This window comes from Giraffa tippelskirchi, chromosome 2, assembly GCF_054371585.1.
Source record: "Giraffa tippelskirchi isolate mGirTip1 chromosome 2, T2T-mGirTip1v1.2.pri, whole genome shotgun sequence".
In the NCBI taxonomy this organism is placed as follows: Eukaryota; Metazoa; Chordata; class Mammalia; order Artiodactyla; family Giraffidae; genus Giraffa; species Giraffa tippelskirchi.
The window spans coordinates 32078260-32099830 of NC_137276.1; the positions used below are offsets into that span (position 1 = coordinate 32078260).

Consider the following 21571-nt stretch of genomic DNA (forward strand, 5'->3'; position numbering starts at 1 on the left):
TTGCTGTATCTGGAAGAGGGTGGAGGAAGGTGCGTTTTCTGAATTTTTTGTTTGAAGAATGGGGAGGGTATAGACAGAGCCTCACTATTTTCATCTTTGAGACTTGACCCAATCTTGAGCTGTGGCCTAGAAAAAGGACAATAGGGTTTTATAACAATGTACTTGGTAGTTGATGTGGTTTGAGCAGGCAGAGTTCAATTCATGAAAGTGGCCCTCCTGGATCCCCTGGTCTCCATCCCATCTTCCCCTGGCATGGGCCCTCTTCCCCCAAGGGAGCCTTACTTGGTACAGCCCAGCTCTGCTAACTAGCCCCAGGGGCACCTCTCCTGCCCGGCACCTTCCCACATGGGCTGCAGGGGAAAGCTAGTGCTCAGTGACTCAGTTTGACTCAGCCCTGCTGCTCTCCATGTGTGTCATACTAGGCAAGTCACAGCTCTGCATTTTTCTCCTCTCATCTATAGAATAATACTGCTAAGTGTAATGAGGACCTGAGATGTCTGGGACACTTAAGGGCTGAGAAAATGATAACTGTTGATTCTTGGCATCACCACCGCCCCTTCTTCCTTCAGCAGGCCCCTATCTGTCTCTTCGATGTGCTCCACATGTCCTAACATTTAAGACACCCCTTGATCTCCACTGTGATCACATTCATTGCCACCTGTTTTGCTTCCGTATTCTATAAGTCCCTTTTCCTGAACGTCTTCCAGAAGGCCACCTCCACCCACCTTCCAAATGGTCTGTCTCTGCTGTTATTACGGGGGTTGGCACTTGACACATGTGCCAGGTACTGTTCTGGGTATTTAAGTCATCTCATTATGTCACGGCTTTATGATGTAGGCAATGTTTTCTCCATTTTATAAATGAAGACACTGAGGTCCAGGAGATTAAGTGATTTGCTGAAGTCACCACTTTTTAAGTTAAGGAGCTGGGGTTTGAACCTAGGCACTCTGGCTCTAGGTTCTCCTCTTTCCTTAACCAGAGCTTCCAGTCATGCTGTGTACTACCTCCACAAGATGTTTTTGACAGCATTTTCTCCCATGTTGGATTTATTAAATTCTTAAGAGCATTCCACAAAAACCTTGACCCACTAAATACCTCAACCCTGCAGCATTACCATTCTCACAAAAATTTTCTTGCAGGCCAGCCACATTCATGCAAGGCGCTGGGGATCTGGGATGAGGCAAGGTTTCAGACATCCTGGAAGAATCTGCAAGCAGGTTGGGGGGTGAGACCTTCACATAAGTTAATAGGAATTGTGTAAAGAGAGGCACAGATAACCAATGGTAAATAGCTGCTTTTTTTAGAACCTTGTGTCTTCTGTAAGATGAGGGCATAAGGCCAAGATGGTGAGGTCTCACCCAATGTAACTGTCTTCTGCGTCTGCAGCATGGCCAGGAATGAAATTAGAATAGTGACTGGACCAAAGGACCTGAAGATCTACTGGCCCTAACAAAGCAAGGTAGAGAGAGAAGGAAACAGCCCCATTCGTGCAGAACTCTGCCAGGCACCTTTAACAAGATGGCCCTTCACTGTTGGCACTGGGGAGAGGTAGGAATCCTGGGTGGTAGAACAGAATCTGAACTCATGGCTCTTAAATCAAATCTCTTAACCTCCTTTCTGAGCCTACCCACACTTTTCCTCCTGAACCTCAGCCCCAGCTACTGATCAACCATTTGCAAAGGCTGTAGAGAGCCGAGTCCTGGCCCTGGGCCTGGGAAAGGGTCTCTGTGCAAAGAAGGCAATGGCCGTTTCATGTGTTGAAGCTTGGGCTAGCCCATTCCTAGTACTTGGCCCATGGGTGATTGTGGCTGGCATATTTCCAGTCCCTTGGAATAGATGGGCATAGAACTAAGGACATGGTCATGGGCAGAGCTGAGACAACTCTATCTGCTGAAGGAGCCGAGGCCTAGGTTTCCCTGGTAACATTCTGCAAGTCTTGAGTCCAGAAGGACAAGGGCAATAGGGAAGTTGTAAGAAGCTGGTTGTGTGAGTGTGTGGTGGGGGGTTGGGGTTGATTAGGCATTTCATGTGGGAATTTACAGGGACAGCAGCCTGCTGCCTCACTGATGATTAGAAGTTGGAAGAGCGATCAGGGCTGAAGATAGAGACTGGGTGCTTAGTGCTAAGATGGGTGGATGGAGCCTGGGAGACACTGTGGGTAGGGAAGGAAGAACACCAACCAGTATACATAGCACTTACCAGGTGCCAGGCTCGGTTCTAAGCACTTTACAAAGACCAAAAGTAGAACCCAGAAGCCAAGGGAGGCTAAAGGGTGAACTGTAAGGGATGGTTGGGTGTGTGTTACCTACATACATGCACAGGTGCACACATACAAACACGTGCAGAGCTATAGGTATGTGATTTCTATATACCCTCCTTGGTCAGGTCCAGGGTATATGGAATCAGATCTTGCTCAGTGACCTTCACTATCTTTCTTTAATCCTGAAGTTATTCCACTTCTCTTTATCAGCACCATTAAGCAGTGTGTTTTGAACATCTACACTGTGAATCCTTGCCCTGCTTAATCCCACTGAAAAGAAGTCCTATTTATGGTGAATTTGGAGAAAGGTGGTGTTGTCTCTGGTGTCTGGGGAAGATTTTCAGGAAAACCTAGGAAACCGAATCTAATTCAGACAGTAAAACAGAAATGGGCAAAAGGTAGGGCAAAGGTAACTAGGTGATAACCAGCTTGTGATTCTTTTTTAACCCACCCAAATCAATAAGTCAAACAAACTCCCTGAACAGCCTATCAATGGGGGGTGGTGAATTTTACCTCCTGTGAGTCAATTAATTGAGGAGGGGGAGTAGTTAATAAACTCCTTGATATTGATTTAGATTTCATTCTGCTGTAGAGTATGGTACAGAGAAGAAAGACTTGTTCACACAAAAACATATCCAGCCATCTCAGGCACGAAGGGTTATGCAAAGTTGTTTCAACAGCCAACTGGTCCCCAGCCTCTCTGTGGTCAGATAGTGTGGCTTAGAGTGCTATCACAGAGGACATCCACCTCTAAGGTCCCCCTGAGCCCTGCTCTTCAAACCTACACAGACTGAGCACCCCATCCCTTCCTACCTCTTTTAGGAGCCCTCATCCTTTATAGCGTCTTCCCTTTAGGCTCTTCCTTTCCATGTCCTCTATCCTCAGTTGGACAAGTGCTGGAATCCTGCTTGAGTAAACCTTCCCTTGATTCTCATTTCCCTTTTTAGTTGCTGTCTCTCTTCATCCCCTCCAAACTCCAGACACCACAATTCATCATCTGTGCCCCAAGCACTCTCTCAGCCTCCACAAGTCTGTTGAAATTGCCCATTTGTTTGCTTTGCAAATATTTACTAAATGCCAATACCCAGGTGTTGTTACTAAATGCAGCTATGTTTCAGGCAGTGGCCTAAACATTTTTACTACCACTAACTCAGTGAAGCCTCCCAACCTGGTGAGGCAGGGACTTTATTATTATCAGGCTTGGAGGTGAGAGAGGTGAAGTAATCTGCCCACCATCACAAGAAGGAGCTTTAAAATAAAAAAACTAGGATTGTGACCCAGGCGGAGACTTCATTTTAACAGCTACCTGCTACTGTGCTGAAGGCTGTGCGTTTTCTTTCTTAAATGTGTCCCTTGTCTTTTCCTTTCTCTCTGCGCCCAGACCCTTATCTCTTGATGGCTGGATGCTATACAGCCATCCAACCCACCATAAAGGCTCTCTCTCCACCCCAGTCCATCCCCCACACTGGCCTGATAATCTGCCTGAAACTTGTCACTCCTGCTGTCAAAGAAAATAATCTCTCTGGAAAAAGAAGACATTCACATATGAGCCCCTGAGATAACCCTATAATGACAGTAAATAAAATGAAGAGTGAGAACAAGATGAAGATCACCTCCTGTGAAGACATTGCAGTTTTCTCAGTACAAATTATAGATGGGAGTGGACAGGGAAGGCATGAAGACCTTGAGCTGAGCGCTGAATTTGAATTCGAAGGGTTTCTGATAGGAATGGTTGGGAAGATCCTCTGGAGAAGGGAAGGGCTATCCACTCCAGTAGTCTTGCCTGGAGAGTCCCATGGACAGAGGAGCCTGGCAGGCTACAGTCCATGGGGTCGCAAAGATTCGGATACGGCTGAGCAACTAACACTTTCACTGATGGGAATGGAGGATTTAAGAGCTGTGTCCTCCAGATGCTCTCCCCACAAACCCTTTCCTTTGTTAACATTCCCTACTGCCCATACTGTACAAGTCTCAGTCCTGAGCTGTTTCCAAGCTTCCATCTGAAGAAGACCTCCACCCTTTTCGGATTAAATCTCTTCTAGGCAATGGCAACTCACTCCAGTACTCTCGCCTGGAAAATCCCAGGGACGGGGGAGCCTGGTGGGCTGCCATCTATGGGGTTGCAACAGAGTTGGATACGACTGAAGCGACTTAGCAGCAGCAGCAGCAGACAAGTATTCCCTTCCTCTATCTTGCCCCGGTTTCAATCCCTAGATTGGGAAGATCCCCTGGAGAAGGAAATGGCAACCCACTCCAGTCTTCTTGCCTGGGAAATCCCATGGACAGAGGAGCTTGGCGGGCTACTGTCCGCAGGGATGCAGAGTCAGACACAGCTGAGTGACTAAACCTACCCACCTACCTACCTACCTATACTTCCCTTAGCACTTTATACAACAGGAATGCATGTTTAAGAAACATGTTACCCTCAGAGCAAACAGGTTAATGCCTTTGAAGAAACAGATTGAAGAAGTCACTAAGAGGCAAGATTTTTCCATGAAAGACTTAAAGTAGTAACCTTAATGGAGTAGCTTCCAGGAATGATGTTTTGTTTTGCTGTTAGAGTGAAATTAGAGATCTAATTTCACCTTCACTCAATTCTTCAAGGCAGGTGCTATTTTTTTTTTTAACTTTTATTTATTTGGCTGCACTGGGTCTTAGTTGCAGCACACAGGATCTTTTAGTTGCAGCACGTGGGATCTAGTTCCCTAACAGGGATCGAATCCAAGCTCCCTGCATTGGGAGTGTGGAGTCTTAGCCAGTGGGCCATCAGGGACATCCCAGGGTAGGTACTCTTCTTACCCCATTTTGCAGATGAGTTAATGGAGATGATTGAGGTTAAGGATCCTGTCTGAAATCACACACTAGCAATGTGTGCACAGCCCACGCTCTTATCTATTACACCTCCTGGGAAACACTGTTACGGGCAGGTCATTTGTTCTCTCTTTAGTTATGGTTGGAAAACCAGGAGGAAGCGCTGCATGGGAGAGTTTTGCTGCTTTGCCTGCACCAGCAACCTTGGTGTTCAAATGGAGTGCACCTCTGAGTGGAAACCTCTCTCTGCTTCCATCTCTAAATTAGGCGGTAGCACTAGACCACTGAAGGCTGAGCTCTCCCAGGGCTGACATTCTGTGATTACTGAGCATTGTGGAAGGGTGTGTGTAGGGGGGAGCTAATTGAGTGAGTTAGTAATTTGGTTGCCAGGGTAACTCTTTCCTGATTGGAAGGAAGGGATCACAGGGTTTGACACAGACTTTGCTGGATAGGAAAGTGGTGTCTGATGTACTCTCCATGTTTCTGCTTCTGAGCTGGAAAAGGAAAGAGCAAAAAAATGGTAAAATTGAATTCAAATATTGTAGCATTTATGCCTAATTTAGAATGAAGTCTTGGGGTGGCAGACTTTGGAGTTATTTGTGAAGTATGGCGTTCTTTTCTCCAAATCACTTATTTGTCAATTTCTGTGTTTTAGTTTATTTAGTATTTTTTTTCATTGAGTTTATAGCTTTGGTCTTTTATCTTACCCAGGCCATTTTCTGTGGACAGCTGTCTTCATAGGATACTGAATGTGAGAAAATGGTTACAGCATACCTAGCTTTCCCTAGCTCAGCCTAGGTATCTGGGGCATGGTTTTTCACGGTTCCAATGGCAGGATCATCACGTTGGACAGGTGCAGGGGTGTCAGTCACATTATAGTATATGTGAGGAGTTGTGCAATGAACAATATCGGACTGTGTATGATGGCATCAGGCTATTGTAAAGAGGACTGAACTGGGAACCCAAAGACCTGGTTTCTAGATTCTGTCAGATATTTGACTTTGTAAATGACTTTCTAGGTCATTCTGCCCTGCCCCCTTCCAACTATTTTTCCACCTATGCCACTCAGTCGTGTCTGACTCTTTGTGACCCCATGGACTGTAACCCACCAGGCTCCTCTGTCCATGGGATTTCCTGGGCAAGAATACTGGAGTGAGTTGCCAATTTCCTTCTCCAGCGGATCTTCCTGACCCAGAGATTGAACCCGAGTCTCTTGCGTCTCCTGTATTGGCAGGCGGATTCTTTACCACTGTGCCACCTGGGAAGCCCTTTCCTACCTGAAAAATGGTCTAATTTTTAACAATTATTATGTAAACCCTGACTTATCCCAAAAAAGGTCTTGGGGGTGACTAGTAAGACCTTGCAGCATTTTTAAAAATGGACAGTGACGGTTATAGGGTTGTAGTGCAGTTAAGGCTTCCCCAGTAGCTCAGCTGGTAAAGAATCTGCCTACAAAGTAAGAGATCCCAGTTCAATTCCTGGGTTGGGAAGATCCCCTGGAGAAGGGATAGGGCTACCCACTCCAGTATCCTTGGGCTTCTCAGGTGACTCAGACAGTAAAGAATCCACCTGCAATGCAGGAGACCTGGGTTGGGAAGATCCCCTGGAGGAGGGCATGGCAACCCACTCCAGTATTCTTGCCTAGAGAATCCATGGACAGAGGAGCCAGGCAGGCTGCAGCCCATGGGGTCACAAAGAGATGGACAGACTGAGCCACTAAGCACAATGCAGTTAAAGTACCTCATGGTAAGCATTAGTTTTCTCCAGTATTCCTTTTTGAAGAAGGGGGTTGTACTACATGAACCCTATAGTTGAATCTAGCCTTAACCATTTTTACAAGAAGCCAGCCTGGTTCGGGCAATGGCATTGAATCACAGCCAACTTGGCCCTGGATTGCTCCTAACTCTTTGACTTCCAAGAATACCACCCCATGTTAAGAAGCAAGGACTTTAGGGCTCCTCCAATGCCAGGGGAAGTTGACACCTGATCTGTTTCCTCCTGCTCAGTACCTGGAGGTGATAGCCCACTGCATTATTGGAGCCTGCCCCCCATCCCTCTTCAGTTTGTATTAGAGCCTCCAGAGTCACCATTCCCTTGCTACGTAGCACAGGACTGACTCCCCCACAACCCTTCCTGGGGAGGCTGAGGGAGATGGCTGCCTTGGTGTACTCTGCAGTTACCATTAGGGTCTGTGTGTGCATTTGGAGGGAGAGAATGAGGAGGAATAAACAACAGGCATTGAGTCCAAAACGGAGTTAGGAAATGAGGATTCTAAATCATTCAGCACTCTATCCAGAAAGCACTCTTCGGATCATGGCATGCGCTTGTTTCATGAGAAACCAAGGACCCAGTTGATTGGCTACCAAGGGACAGTCCTAGGAAGGAAGGGGTAGGAACTAGATTATTTTATCTCCAGGATGTGCTAGTCACAAGGAACTCATCTTCTTATCATCTCATTTCTCATCTGTTATACAAATGGGGCAACTGAAGCCCATAGAGGTTAAGCAACTTGTCCAAGGTCCCCATTTAATAAGGGAACTTGAACTCTGGATGCCCTGTTGTCCAGCATGGCTTCTTCCTGAAGGAAACAGACTGAAGTAACTGAGAACAGGAGGGATAGAGATGGGCTGTTGGGGAGAAACTGGGAGTAAATGTGCCAAGGGCAAAGAGAGGAGTCCCTTCTACTCCCCCCCCCCCCCGCACCTTTCCCACTGCACGTTTGCACATAGCCCCTAACCAAGAGCTGACCCCAGCTCTTAAAGGGCCACCTTGTGGAACAAGTCCACTTAATGATCACAGTAGAAAGAAAAAAGTGATAAGCATCCCAATCTGCAATGGCTGACTGATCTGATATCCTTTGCTAATACAGTCAGGGGCAGCTTCTCCAGCACTGACTAGTAATCCAGAAGCTCTAAGGTTTTAGTGAATGGGACTGGTCCAAAACCTGACCTCACTTTCATTTAATTTCATGCCAGCACCAATACACACCCAGCCGTCGTCGCAGACCCTAACTAGGGAGCTGCTCAGACACAAAGGCGCTCTAATTACCATCCACAAGCCAGGCCTGACAAGGATTTCAAGTGTTTTCATGTTTATGGAGATCAGAGAAATGTGTTCTGTGCATCTTTCCCACTGCCGACGAGTATAAAATAAAACCAAACAAAAAACCCAACACATTTATTAAAAACAGATATTTCAGTTAAGTTAACATCCTATAATCAGGATAGCCACAATTCCAGACACTCCGGTGCGAAGTGTAGGTATGTCAATAGCCACATCTGGATGACAAACATGCCATTGAATCTTATAAAACTAAAACATCAACAATACCGTCTTAGAGCCTTTAGACTGCGTTAACGTTATGTTACGAGCACTTCACCAGGTTCACAATGGCAAATTCTGCAGCTTCTCCATTTGGAGGGTCACATTTTTTTACTCGGTTCCCTTCACTTACAAAGGCAAGCTGGCATGGCTGGGGGGAGGGGCAGAGAGAGGAAATCAACTCCATCTATACAGGGAATTGCAGCTGTTATTGCAAATGGCCCCGGAGAGCCCATTATAAGCTGCTGCGCTAGGCTGTGTGTCCCTGGAGTGCCCCATCACGTGGTGTCTCCCAGCCCCCAGCCTGGGCCCCCAGGAGCGGCAGCGCCACCAGCTAGAGTTGGACAGCAGAGCACAGGGGAAGAGGAGGCCACTTCTCCGGGCAGTTTCCATGAAAGCCCGGGGCGCGGCCGCCCGCAGGAGGCACCAGCGCCTAGCACGTCGCCACCTCCCTCAACCCGCGGTGGCAGCGGTGCCCGTGTCCTCAGGAGACTCCAGCACTTGCAAAACACCGCGTACTACTCCGAGTACAGACAGAACAGGGCGACTCTGCCCTGCTAGAGCCCCGCAATCTCGTTTGCGCCCAGGAAATGGTGACCTTGAACCCGAGAAGGGGCGGACAGACTGTGAAAATACACATTCAAGAGGACCGCGGGTTCACTCCGCGCCGCGCCCTCACCTTTCCCCAGGACCTCTCACCCCCACGTCCAATTAGCATCCCAGGTGCTCCGCCTTCCCCCGCTGCTCTGAGAAACGTAGACAGTGGCAAAGCGGGTGGGGGTGGGGGTGTGCAGAGAAAAGGTTACTTCTATTCAGTTCTCCAAAAGGTCCTTTCACGGTGCCGCGTGTTTTATACCAAGAACAAGCACCTCAAAACACACGAGATAGGTTTTTTTTTTTTTTAAGTGTCGTAAAATTTCAAGTCTGGCAGTTTGAGGTACTCCCTTAAATGATCTACAAATGTTCCCCTCTTCTAAAGTGAATCAGGAACCAGCCTTGGAAAGGTAAGGCAAGTAACTGGGATCATCCTTGTCCTTTGGGCGCTCCGCGATCCTGAGAAGCATGGACTCTGGCCACATGGTTGCCGGGCTGGAGGATCCCAGAGGCTGCGTGGAACTGCACGCTGCGCCACCAGGGCTGGTCACACCAACGAGGAGTCCTACTGACTGCGAGCTTGGGGTGCACTCTGTAATCTGCCTTCAGTGGGACCATCGAAGTCAACCACGTCGGGGCCCTCGACCTCAGTTACCGCGAACACATTCTCAATTTTTCGATTCCTCATCTTCATATAAGGTATTTTCCCGCTTCCAGGAGTGCGACTTCACCAGTCTGAGTAGAGACACAGCCCTCAGGGGAACTCTTTGCCCTTCAGGCAGAGGCTGGCGCAGTGGCCACTCTCGAGGTGTTAGCTGCTGGGGACTAGAACGCTGTCGCCTGTTCTGAGCTGCGCCCTCCTCCCGGACGCGCCGGGGTCGCTGCAGGCCGCGCGAGGGCTGCGGGGCGAAGGGGGCTCATGCACTGGGGCCGACAGAGGGCCCAGGAGCTGGCGCTGGGGAAGCTTTGCGTGCAACTGCAGCCGTCGCGAATGAAGCCTCCGCACGGCCTCCTTGATGAGGTTCCCCGAGAGCACGAGCTGCTGCAGGAGCCGGTGCGGGTCGTCGTCGCGGGCTGGAGGCTGTAGCCCGCGTCGGTGCTGGAGGCGGCGGGAGGCTGCGGCGTCCCGCAGCCAACCTCGCCGGCAAGGGCCCGACAGCGGCTGCGGGGAGCCCCGCTTGTCTGCTCCCAAAGGCCCATCAAGGATGGGCTGAGGGGGCAATGGGGACAGCGCTCTGGGGCCTGCGGCGAGCTCGGCCACAAAGTAGGGCGCAGCCCGGCCCCGCACGCGGCCGCGGTCCCCGAGGGCGCAGCGCAAGGCCCCGGGGGGCGCCGGGCCCCCAGCCTCGACCGACGCGGCCGGTAGAAGCAGCGGCTGCGCTGGGGCCCGGGCCTTGTCCGCTCGCACCGCCGCCGGGGGCCGCGGGGGCTGCAGCGGCGGCCCCGGGGGCGCGCACGCGGAGGCAGGGCGGTCCTGCGCCGCGTCCAGCTGCAGCGTCTCGCCGATCTGGGCCACCAGCCGGTCCACCTCAAGCGAGCCGCCCACAGTCACCGACTGTTCCAGCAGTAGGAAGCTGTCCTCTTCCTCCTCCTCTTCCTCGCCGGCTTCCTCTTCCTCCTCCCTCCGGCACGGCATGGCCCCCCGCGCCGGCACCCGGAGCTGTGCGGGAGTTGCTGGCGGCTCGGCTGTCCTGGGGCTCGGTGGGCCGCGGCGCAGCCGGGCACGGTGCCGAGGCCGAAGCCGGAGCCCGGGCGGACGCGGAAGCCGGAGCCCGCCAGGCACTCGCGCCGTGCGCCTGCAGCCGCGGGAGCCGGAATCCTACCGGCTCGGGTTGATTTGTAAACAATGGGTGACGTCGCCGCCGGGCCCTACCACCGTGCCGAGGAGGGGTGCTCCGTACATTTGGGGGCCGGGGCAGCCTCTGGGCAAGGGTCCTGGGTGAAGCCGTGCTGTCTCTGAGCTTTACAGACCTGCATGCTGTCTGCGGGGGAAACTGGGTAGCCGATCCTCGCTCTCTGAGCCTGGCATGATTGACATTTCCAGAAGATGGACACCGGCGCGGCCTCCGTTGGTTTCCTCCACACACAAGCACAGACACTTACACCCACACGCCCACACACTTCTCTAGGCGCGTCAACTTGTCTGGTTTTGGCATTTACGCGTTTGAGGTTAGGGATGCCGGCATTTGGGAAGTGATGGCAGCGTGAGTGAGGCGAGTGATGGAGAGAAGGCGTCAGGCTAGGGATCTGTCTGGAGATTAGGGAAACGAGGCTGACAGATGAAAAGGAAGAAGGGGACCCTGTGGTGCGATGAGGGTGGCGGATTGGAAATTGGCAAAGAAAAGCCACTGATTAATGTTTTTTTGATCAGGAGCGTGGGTATGTGGGGACCTGGACTGGGACTGGAGAGGAGGTTGCTCGTTTTGGGAGTGGCGGCGAGCTAGAAAGTTCTTTTAAGAAGAATGCCTCAACCCAGTAGGGGAGTATCCTTTCTGAGGCGGGTAGCAGGAGAGGAAAATGGTCAGCTATTTGGATGGAAATGGAGACACGGCCATGGTAACCCTCCAAGATATCGTGGTTGGCTTAATGATTAACCAAGACTTCATTTTTTTAAAAGAAAGAGAGATAGAAAACGATCCTTTATCACCATATTGTTGGGAGTTTTAAAACCGGTATTCAAAATCCCAAACCCCTCAGGCCTAACTTCCGAACATTAATTACCCCTGTAGGTAGATATTTGGTGGACCAGCCTTTATAGGGGAGGGATAGTAACAGGGTGATTGAAATATTCCAGAACTGGATTATGGTAATGGTTGCACAACTTGGTAAATTTTCTAAAAATCATTTATTTAAAAATTTTATTTATTTTTAATTTAATCTTTGACTCAGTGGACACGAGTTTGAGCAAATTCCAGGAGACAGTGAAGGACAGGGAAGCCTGGTGTTCTGGAGTTGGAGTTGGACATAACTTAGCGACTGAACAATTTCTTGTTGAAGAATAATTGCTTTACAATATTGTGTTGGTTTCTACCATACATCAACATGAGTTATCCATAGGTATACATATGTCCCCTCCCTCTTGAACTTCCCTCCCACTTTCCACTCCATCTCACTGCTCTAGATTGTCACAGAGTGATTTGAGCTCCCTGAGTCATACAGCAAATTCCCAATGGCTGTTTTATACATGGTAATGTATGTTTTCATGCTACTCTCTCCATTCGTCCCACTCTCTCCTTCCCCCATGTGTCCAAAGTCTGTTCTCTATGTATGCATTTCCATTGCTGCCCTACAAATAGATTCATCAGTACCATTTTTCTAGATTCCATATGTATGTGTTAATATACAATATTTGTTTTTCTCTTTCTGACTTACTTCACTTTTTATAGTGGGCTTTAGGTTCGTCCACCTCATTAGAATGGACTCAAATGCATTCCTTTTTATAGGTGAGTAATATTCCGTTGTGTGTATGTTCCACAACTTCTTTATTCATTCATCTGTCAGTGGACATCTAGATTGCTTCTATGTTGCTTCTATGTCCTACCTATTGTAAATAGTGCTGCAGTGAACATTGGGGTACATGTATGTTTTTCAGTTATGGTTTCCTCAGGGTATATGCCCAGTAGTGGGATTGCTGGGTCATATGGTAGTTTTATTCCTAGTTTTTTAAGGAATCTCCATACTGTTCTATTAGTGGCTGTATCAATTTGCATTCCCACCAACAGTGCAAGAGTTTTCCTTTTCTCCATACCCTCTCCAGCTTTTATTGTTTGTAGACTTTTTAATGATGGCCATTCTGACCAGTGTGAGGTGATACCTCATTGTAGTTTTGATTTGCATTTCTCTAATAATGAGTGACGCTGAGCATCTTTTCATGTGTTTATTAGCCATCTGTGTGTCTTTGGAGAAACATCTGTTTAGGTCTTCTGCCCACTTTTTGATTAGGTTGTTTTTCTGGCATTGAGTTGCATGAGCTGCTTGTATATTTTGGAGATTAATCCTTTGTCAATTGTTTCCTTTGCTATTATTTTCTCCCATTCTGAGGGTAAAAGCTCATTTAAATGAGAGAGTTTTGTGCATGTAAATTACATGTCAATAAGGCTGTTTTAACAATTAGCCACAAAGTACACACGTAGAAACACAGAAGCCAGGTAGTAGAGAACTACTTTAAAATATAGAGCAGGAAACTGGCATTATTTGGAAAGAGACTGGAGCCTGGGGATCCAGGTAAGTAGAAACAAGGGTCTTGGTGGGCAGTTCCAAGATGATAATAACAGGAGCAAACCTTTAGGGAGGAGTGGGATGGAGGGAAGAAGTGGGAAGTTGTTAAAAAAGAGTTGGGCTTATTTTTGTCAAGCTTGGGGAGAAGAATGTGAGAATAAAGGAAGAGGCAGTATGAAGAAAGCAAATGAATTTTTAAATCTTGGAATTCTGGACTTCTACATGGTGTCTTAAAAATCATCACCTTATTTTAGTGGATTCTTTAGGATTTTCTGTATACAAGATCATATCATCTGCAGACAGATGAAGGTTTACTTCTTTCTTTCTAATCTGGATGGCTTTTGTTTTCCTGCCTAATTCTCTGGCTGAAACCTCTAGAACAAGGTTGAAGAGAAATGGTGAGGGCAGACATCCTTGTCTTGTTCCTGATCTTAAGGGAAAGTATTCAGTCTTTTCGGAGAAGGCAATGGCACCCCACTCCAGTACTCTTGCCTGGAAAATCCCATGGACGGAGGAGCCTGGTAGGCTACAGTCCATGGGGTCGCTAAGAGTCGGACACGACTGAAGCGACTTCATTTTCACTTTTCCCTTTCATGCACTGGAGAAGGAAATGGCAATCCACTCCAGTATTCTTGCCTGGAGAATCCCAGGGACAGCGGAGCCTGGTGGGCTGCCGTCTATGGGGTCGCACAGAGTCGGACACGACTGAAGCGACTTAGCAGCAGTAGCAGCATTCAGTCTTTTACTATTAAGTATGATGTTGGCTCTAGGTTTTCATAAATGGCCTTTCTCAGTTGGGGATGTTCCCTTCTTTTTCTCATTTGTTGAGGATTTTTTATTATCAATGGGTCATTCTCTCTTTATCTTTACTTGAGTTATAATGGACGTATACCTTATGTAAATTGAAGACATTCCCTCATTTATAATCATTAGTCATTTGAGAGTGGTCAGCGCAGCCAGTTATTAGCTAGAATATCTGAACTTAATTAAAATTTTTAAATGAAAATAATTAGCAGCAGTTTAGAATTTTTGTTTTGATTTTTTTGGTTCAAAATATTGTAAGTCTCATGCATCGTTGTGTGTGTGAAAATGGTACAACCACTTTGGGACAAGGTCTGGCAGTTTCTTACAAAACTAAACATACACCTGCCCTATGATATAACTCCAAAGCTAGATATTTACCTAAGAGAAATGAAGTCATAGGTCCATGTCAAGGCCTATAGGCAGATGAATATAGCAGCTTTATTCATAAAAGCCATAAATTGGAAAGTGCATAAGTGATTTATCAATAGGTAAATGGATAAACTATAGCACATTCACATGATGATGGTGACAAAGTACTCTTCAGCAACAAAAAGGGCTAGAGTATCACTACAGGCAGTAACATGAATGAACTTCAAAAACAGTATGGTAAGTGGACTTCCCTGGTGGTCCAATGGCTGAGGTTTCATGCTCCCAATGCAGGGGGTCCTGGGTTTGATCTTTGGTTAGGGAACTAGATTCCACATACTACAACTAAAGATTCTGCAAGCCACAATGAAGATTGAAGATCCTGAGTGCCACAACCAAGATCCAGTACAGCCAAATAAATAAATGTTTAAAAAACAAAAACAGTATGCTAACTGAAAGAAGCCAGACAAAAAAAGGGCATATATGGTTTAATCCTCCTTATATGAAGTTCTAGAACAAGTAAAATTAATTTATGAAAACTGATTGCCTTTGGAGAGGTTGAGGCAGTAGCAGGGACTGACTTGGAAGAGCCCTGAAGGAGATTCAGGGCATGGTAGGAATGTTCTGTATCTTGATATCTTGATTCCAGGTTTCCCAGGAAATTCACTGAATCCTACACTTAGAATTCATTGTATGTAAATTTTACATGAAAAGAAAAAACTGTTCACAAATATTGATTTCTAGTTAATAGACACACTGGGTGAAGTATACTGATGTTTGCAATTTATTCTCAATTGCCCAAAACCGTGAGATGGATTGATACATAGATAGAAGGATGGTTAGGACAGGTAGGTATATGGTAAAGCATTTATAGTAACATGCTAATGTCACTGTATAATCGAGCAATTCCACTCCTAGGTATATACATGGGAACTTTGAAAACATAGCCATTCAAAAATTTGTACTCAAGTGTTTACAGCAGCATTATTCATAATAGCCTCAAAGTAGAACAACCTAAATGTTCAGTAGCTAATGAATGGATGAATAAAATGTTATCTATTCATACAATGGAATATAATTTATCATACAAGGTATGAAATACTGTTATATGCTACACTATGGTGAACCTGTATACAGTATGGGTGAAAGAGTTGGATACGACTGAGCAACTGAACTGACTGATGGGTGAACCTTGAAGACAAAAGTGAAAGAAACTAGACACAAAAGGCCACCTACTGTATGATTCCATTTATATGAAATTTACAGCATAAATAAATCTGTACAGACAGAAAGTGGATTAGTAGTTGTCAGAGGTTGGGAAGAGAGGGGAATTAAGACTATTTGATAATGGGCATGAGATTTCTTTTGAAGTGACAAAAATGTTCTGGAATTAGTGGTGATGTTTGTACTACATAGTGAATACACTTAAAACCACTAAAGCGCACACTTTAAAAGTTTACACTTGATTTTATTCATTTACTTATTTTGCTGTGCAACAGTGGTATCTTAGTTTCCCAAACAGGGATTGAACCTCAGACCTTGCAGTGGAAGCATGGAGTCCTAACCACTGGACTATCAGAGAATTCCCCAAAGTGTACCCTTCAAAAGCCACTTTAAAGTGAATTTTCTGATGTGAAGTATAGCTTAATTTTTTAAATGCTAAGAAATGTTAATGGTAGAATCTAGGTGCTGAGTAACAGGGTAGTTCACTATTAAATCCTTCCAATTTATTGACAGTTTGGAACGTTTTAGAGTAAAATGTTAGAGAAAAAAAAAATAAGCCACAGAAAGGGAGCAGCTACTTTTGTGACTTCTTTTAGAATTGGCCAGGGCACAGGGGGCTCTGGGCTGACTGTTGGGAAGGAAGGCAGGAGGAGGTGTACACCCTGCTGGCATGTTGCCTAATGCCTGACAGGGCAATGGTGTAGATTCACAATCCAGTGTTAAAAAGATGTAGACAGCCTGCTGCGGGTTGACTAAATTCTTCCCCACCATGGAGGATTTCAAACTATACGGCAGGAATAAGACTTGCCACTGTTTCAGAGGTCAGCAGCATCCTTGAGCAATGGGCCTTGGAAACGGGAAAGCAGACACAGGCTTGCTCCTATACCCCTCCTTTCATTGCCTCCCAGACCGGAGGCTCTAGAAGCTGGGTTGGTCAGGGAGGAGGAATTTGTACAGAGAAAATTTAAGAGATTTAGAAGATTCACATTGAGATGCAAAAAGGTGCTAATGAGTTATTAAACGCCTCTCTGTAGAGTAGCAGCTGAGAAAGCGGGAAACACCAGGGAAGGCAAAATTTGAAAATGTCTTAGAGGCTGCTTACAGGGTGGGAAAGATAACTGCTGACAGGTTAAACAGGGTGCTTGGAACAGTCAGGTCTGTAACTTGGTAGTTAAAATGGATTAAAGGATTGGGCTAACAGTGATGCAGTAATGTGGAATATTTTGCCACTCATAAAAGTAGAAAGGACTCAAGATTGGAAAGTTTTCAAGGGATGCAGCCCCAGAGGTGGAGACTTGAGTAGTGTACTGAGCTGAATAGGATCCCCTCCAAATTCATGGGGCTTCCCAAGTGGCGCAGTGTTAAAGAATTTGCCTGCCAATGCAGGAGACACAAAAGATGTGGGTTTGACCTGGATCAGGAAGATCCCCTAGAGTAGCAAATGGCAACCCACTCCAGCATTCTTGCCTGGAAAATTCCATGAACAGAAGTCTAATGGGTACAGTTGATGGGAGTCACAAAAGAGTAGGACACGATTTAGCGACTAAACAACAACCACCACCAAATTTGTGTCCGTTGATGATCTGTAAATGTGACTTTATTTGGAAACAGGGTCCTTGAAGATGTAATCAACTTAAGACGAGGTCAAATTGGATTAGGGTGGGCCCTCATCTAGTGACTGATGTCCTTTTAAGAAAGGGAAGTTTGGGGACTTCCTTGGTGGTACAGTGGCTAGGAATCCGCCTGCCAATGCAGGGGACATGGGTTCTATCCCTGGTCTGGGAAGATTCCACATGCTGCGGAGCAACTAAGCCCACACACCATAGCTACTGAGCCCTTGCTCTAGAGCCAGTGAGTTGCAGCTACTGAAGCCTGAGCACCTAGAGCCTGTGCTCCGTCCACAACAAGAGAAGCCATAGCAACGAGAAACCCGAACACTGCAACTAGAGAATAGCCCCCACTTACTGCAACTAGAGAAAGCCTTCCCGCAGCAATGAAGAGCCAGCACAACCAAAAATAAATAAATAAATATTTTAAAAAGAGGGAAATCTGGACACAGAGACACCCAGGAGGATGCCATGTATGGACAGAGGCAGAGATTATAGTGATGCTACCACAAGCCAAGGAACACCAAGGACTGCCAGCAACTACCGGAAACCAAGAGAAAGCATGGAGTAGCTTCTTCCCCTGAGTCCCCAAGAAGGAACTGACCCTGCCAACTGACACTTTATTTATATCAGACTTTTGGCCTCCAAACCTGTGAGAAAACAAGTTTCTGTTGTCTTAAGTCACCAAGTTTGTGATAATTTATCACAATAGCCCTAGGAAACTAGTGCAAATAGTTTCGAGGAATTGTTTAGAATGTGTAAGCTATGGAGAAATTTACTGAAGATTCTTGGGGGTAGTTCTGAGACTCAGTGGAAAAAACTGAAGGACTATGAGTGTCCTTGATGGATTTTGGGTTATGCTAGGCCCAGTCAGATCTACCATTAGAATAGGAATAAAGAATGAAGAGACGTGGTCCTGGTCTATGCTTTCTCTACTTCCCTGTGCTCAGTTTTAACAGGGGAGTCATCAGGATACACAGCAATCTCCCTCTCAGTAGTTTAGGAGGGCTGTCCTAAGAATAGGGCTGCCGTGAGGGGACAGTTAAAAAAAAAGTCAGGGCGGGGGGGACTTCGCCGGCAGTCCAGTGATTAAGACTCTGTACTTCCAATGCAGGGCACACGGGTTTGATCCCTCATCAGGGAGCTAAGATCCTACGTGCCATGAGTTGTGCAATCTAAATAAATTTTAAAAAGTATAAAAAAATATAAAGAATGATGAGATGAAAATACAAGGAGCCATTACACTCTCATTGTATTTTGATCATAGGTAAAAAGTGGCCATGTAGGAGCACATCTCTACAGGGACTATTAGGGTGATCCTACATAGGCTGATGCAGTTAGTGCTCCTGTTTCTGGGATTGCAGAAGGAGCAGTACTGCCCTTGCCAAACCGTGGCAGTGAGAATAGAAAAGTAGATGCTTGAACTCGAAGAATGACTGGCTGCAGGTGTCAGAGGAAGGCAGTCTCGGACCTGCAGAGGCTTTGTGTGTATGTCTGGATGCCTGGGTGTCAACAACATTGAAAATCAGGAGACATAGGGTAGCATAGTTCAGTATTTCAAAAAAAGACCTTAGGACTTCTCTGCTGGTCCAGTGATTAAGAAACTGCCTGCCAATGCAGGGTTTAATTCCTGGTCTGGGAGGATTCCACATGCCGAGGAACAGCTAAGTCCGTGCACTACAACTGCTAAGTCTGTGTTCTAGAGCCTGCATAGAGCAACTACTGAGGCCCACATGCCCTATAGCCCATGCTCCACAAGAGAAGCCACCGCAATGAGAAGCCCTTGCACTGCAACGAAGAGTAGCCCTGACTCACCACAACTAGAGAAAAGTCTGCCCAGCAACGAAGACCCAGCACAGCCAAATATAAATAAATAAATAAAATTAAAAGAAAATCTGCAAAGGTGGTTTGGAGGGCAATGCCAGTCAGGCAAGTCCTATGAGATGTACTCAGATCAGGAAATGAGACAGATAATAGTAACTACCACATATTGATTACATTTTTATCAGTTTTATTTAGATACCATAAAATTCACATATTTAAAATGTACAATTCAGTGGCTTTTAGTATTTTTAACAGTTGTGCAACCAGCACCATAACCTAATTTTAGAATATTTGCTGCATCCTAAAAAGAAAATTTGTACCCAGTAGCTAAACACTTTAATTTTTAATTTTTATTTTAAAAAATATTTATTTATTTATTTGGCTGAGCTGGATCTTACTTGTGGCTGCCGCATGTGAAATCAAGTTCCCTGACCAGGGATCGACCCTGGGAGCCCTGCATTGGGAGCTCGGAGTCTTAGCCACTGGACCACCAGGAAAGTCCCAGGAGCACTTTAAAGAGATTATTTTCTTTAGTCTTCCAATAACTTCTTCATTTAGTATTATCCTCTTTCATGGACAAGAAAACTAAGGCCCAGAGTTAAAAAAACTTGTGCAAGATAACTCAAACTGCCAGTGCCAGAGCCAGGATTCAAACTTGGTTTTGGTTGATGCCAAAGGATGCCCTTCTCAAACCATTACCCAGGTTCTGTAATCTGTTCTTCTAACTCTGCCTGGTTCTTACTCCCTAAGGCCTGTTTCTTGCCCTCAGGGCCTCTGCCAATTGTCATGCCCTATTTCTGGTCCCACTGCCATATCCTTCATGTTTCCTTGCCTGGGTTCCTGCAAGTTGCTTCTGGGCCCTACCCTCTTTCCCTTTAATCCACTCTTCTGGCAGATCAACTTCCTAATGCCCAGTCTTGCTCAGGTTACCCACCACCCCCACTCTGAATAGGTCCATAGAACCTCCTGAATAAAGCCCTTAGCTTCTTAACATAGTATCCAGAACTCAAAGGCCTGGTCCTGGTCCACTCTTCCAATCTTCTCTTGACCTCACAGAAGCCCTTTGCTCCTATCACACTGGGCCCTTGCCAGCTTCCACATGTATCTAACATGATCCTGCCTCCCCATGTTTGGTCCTATTCTTTCTGCAGAGTACCATTCCCCCAAATCTCTATCCATCTAAATCTTACTTGGTCCAGCTACAAACCTCTTCCAACAGGGAGTGGTTCCTCCTGCCCTCTGCCTTCCCACCCCATTCAGCTCATCCAGTGGGGCTCTTACTGCGTACTTTCTGTATTAACTTACGTTGGTCTGGACTGTAAAATCCAGAGAGTCCTTTGATTGCCCGACCAGAGTAATTTGCCCACTCCTTTAGAGAGAGACAGCATCAGTGCCACTCAAAACACACAGAGGATAGGGGAGCAGAGAACCACTAAAGAAATGCTGGGTGCATTGAAACAAAGACCTATGTCCAAGTATAGGTGGGATGTAGCTTTTCCATAAGACCTGAGTAACTTCACTATTTCACTTAATACCTCTTGGATATATTTGGTTCATGTGTTCCTTTATTCATTCAAAAATAGTTACATAAGCAAAAACCAAATATAGCCCTTAACCCATAGAACTTACAGTCTAGTGGGAGAAGCAAAAACTAATCAATAATAAAAACAAACCTAGAAATGCTGCAAAACGGTAACCCGAGACATAGTGATTGAATCCCGAGAAGGTTTTCTAATTCACACGATCCTGTAAATTATTTTAACTGGGTGATGAGCCTTTTTATTTCACAATTAAACTGATCATTTAAATTTACATGTTCCAGAAGAGGTACCTTTGGATTTAATTCACGCTGAAGTGTGAATGAGCAAAGCAGCCCTCTCTTCCTAAATCCTTGAAAGAAGATAGATCCTGTGGTTGAGGATGACTGCAAAGGCCTAAGGGGCTAAAGGACAGTTTCCTTCACTTTCTGATTTTGACTGGGGGACACTTGGAAGGTGGCTCTGAAGGCTCCTGTCTAGAAGAAGGAGAGGTGTGGAAGTCATAAGGCCTTTGCTGACCTTCACCCTTCTTCTTAGTAGCTATAGAAGCTTCATGTGCGAAATTTATCTGTGTACCAAAACAACCTGCACAAGAATGGGTTATAATGGCAGGAAAAAAGGATCCCTCCCAGCTTCAGCTCACATGACAGTGGAGATAATACCCAGCACGGAGAGTTCATAATGTACTGGCCCATTTCTGAACATCACATATATGTTACTCCTTTGAAACTTAGCATCAGCACCTGGGGCCTCCTTGCCTGAGGTCTGGGGTGTTTTTGATTAGAGCACCAGAGAGATTCCAATTCAAAATGATTCATTCGGTTTGCAGGTCTTCCAACTTAACCTGCAAGACTGAGGACCACTGCCATCTCCCTCAACTCTGCCCCACGTGAAGCCTGGCTGCTTGCGGTACTTTCAGGGTTTCAGAGAGTTTGGTCTTTGCCTGTGCTGTGGCCCAGACAGCCTGGCCTCCTTGCCCTCCAGCTACAGTCTGAGCTTTTGGA

At 46.4% G+C, this 21571-nt stretch overlaps 2 protein-coding genes and 1 non-coding gene across 6 annotated transcripts in view; 2 read left to right on the plus strand and 1 right to left on the minus strand.

The window, feature by feature from the left end:
* Positions 1–8232: 8232 nt before the first annotated feature.
* FRAT1 (FRAT regulator of Wnt signaling pathway 1) lies at positions 8233–11125 on the minus strand. Its single transcript, XM_081550567.1, has one exon. The coding sequence runs from the start codon at positions 10620–10622 to the stop codon at positions 9798–9800; it is 825 nt and encodes a 274-aa protein (XP_081406693.1). The 5' UTR covers positions 10623–11125; the 3' UTR covers positions 8233–9797.
* ARHGAP19 (Rho GTPase activating protein 19) overlaps positions 10886–21571 on the plus strand; it is an 82434-nt gene continuing 71748 nt past the window's right edge. Inside the window, exon 1 of one of the 4 annotated variants that reach the window (XM_081550504.1) lies at positions 10886–13210. The gene's annotated coding sequence lies outside the window, so the exon portion shown is untranslated. The remainder of the gene's footprint in view (positions 13211–21571) is intronic. The other 3 variants (XM_081550525.1, XM_081550551.1, XM_081550558.1) reach the window with 3 other exon arrangements.
* LOC145540063 (small Cajal body-specific RNA 11) lies at positions 18117–18248 on the plus strand. Its single transcript, XR_014078189.1, has one exon.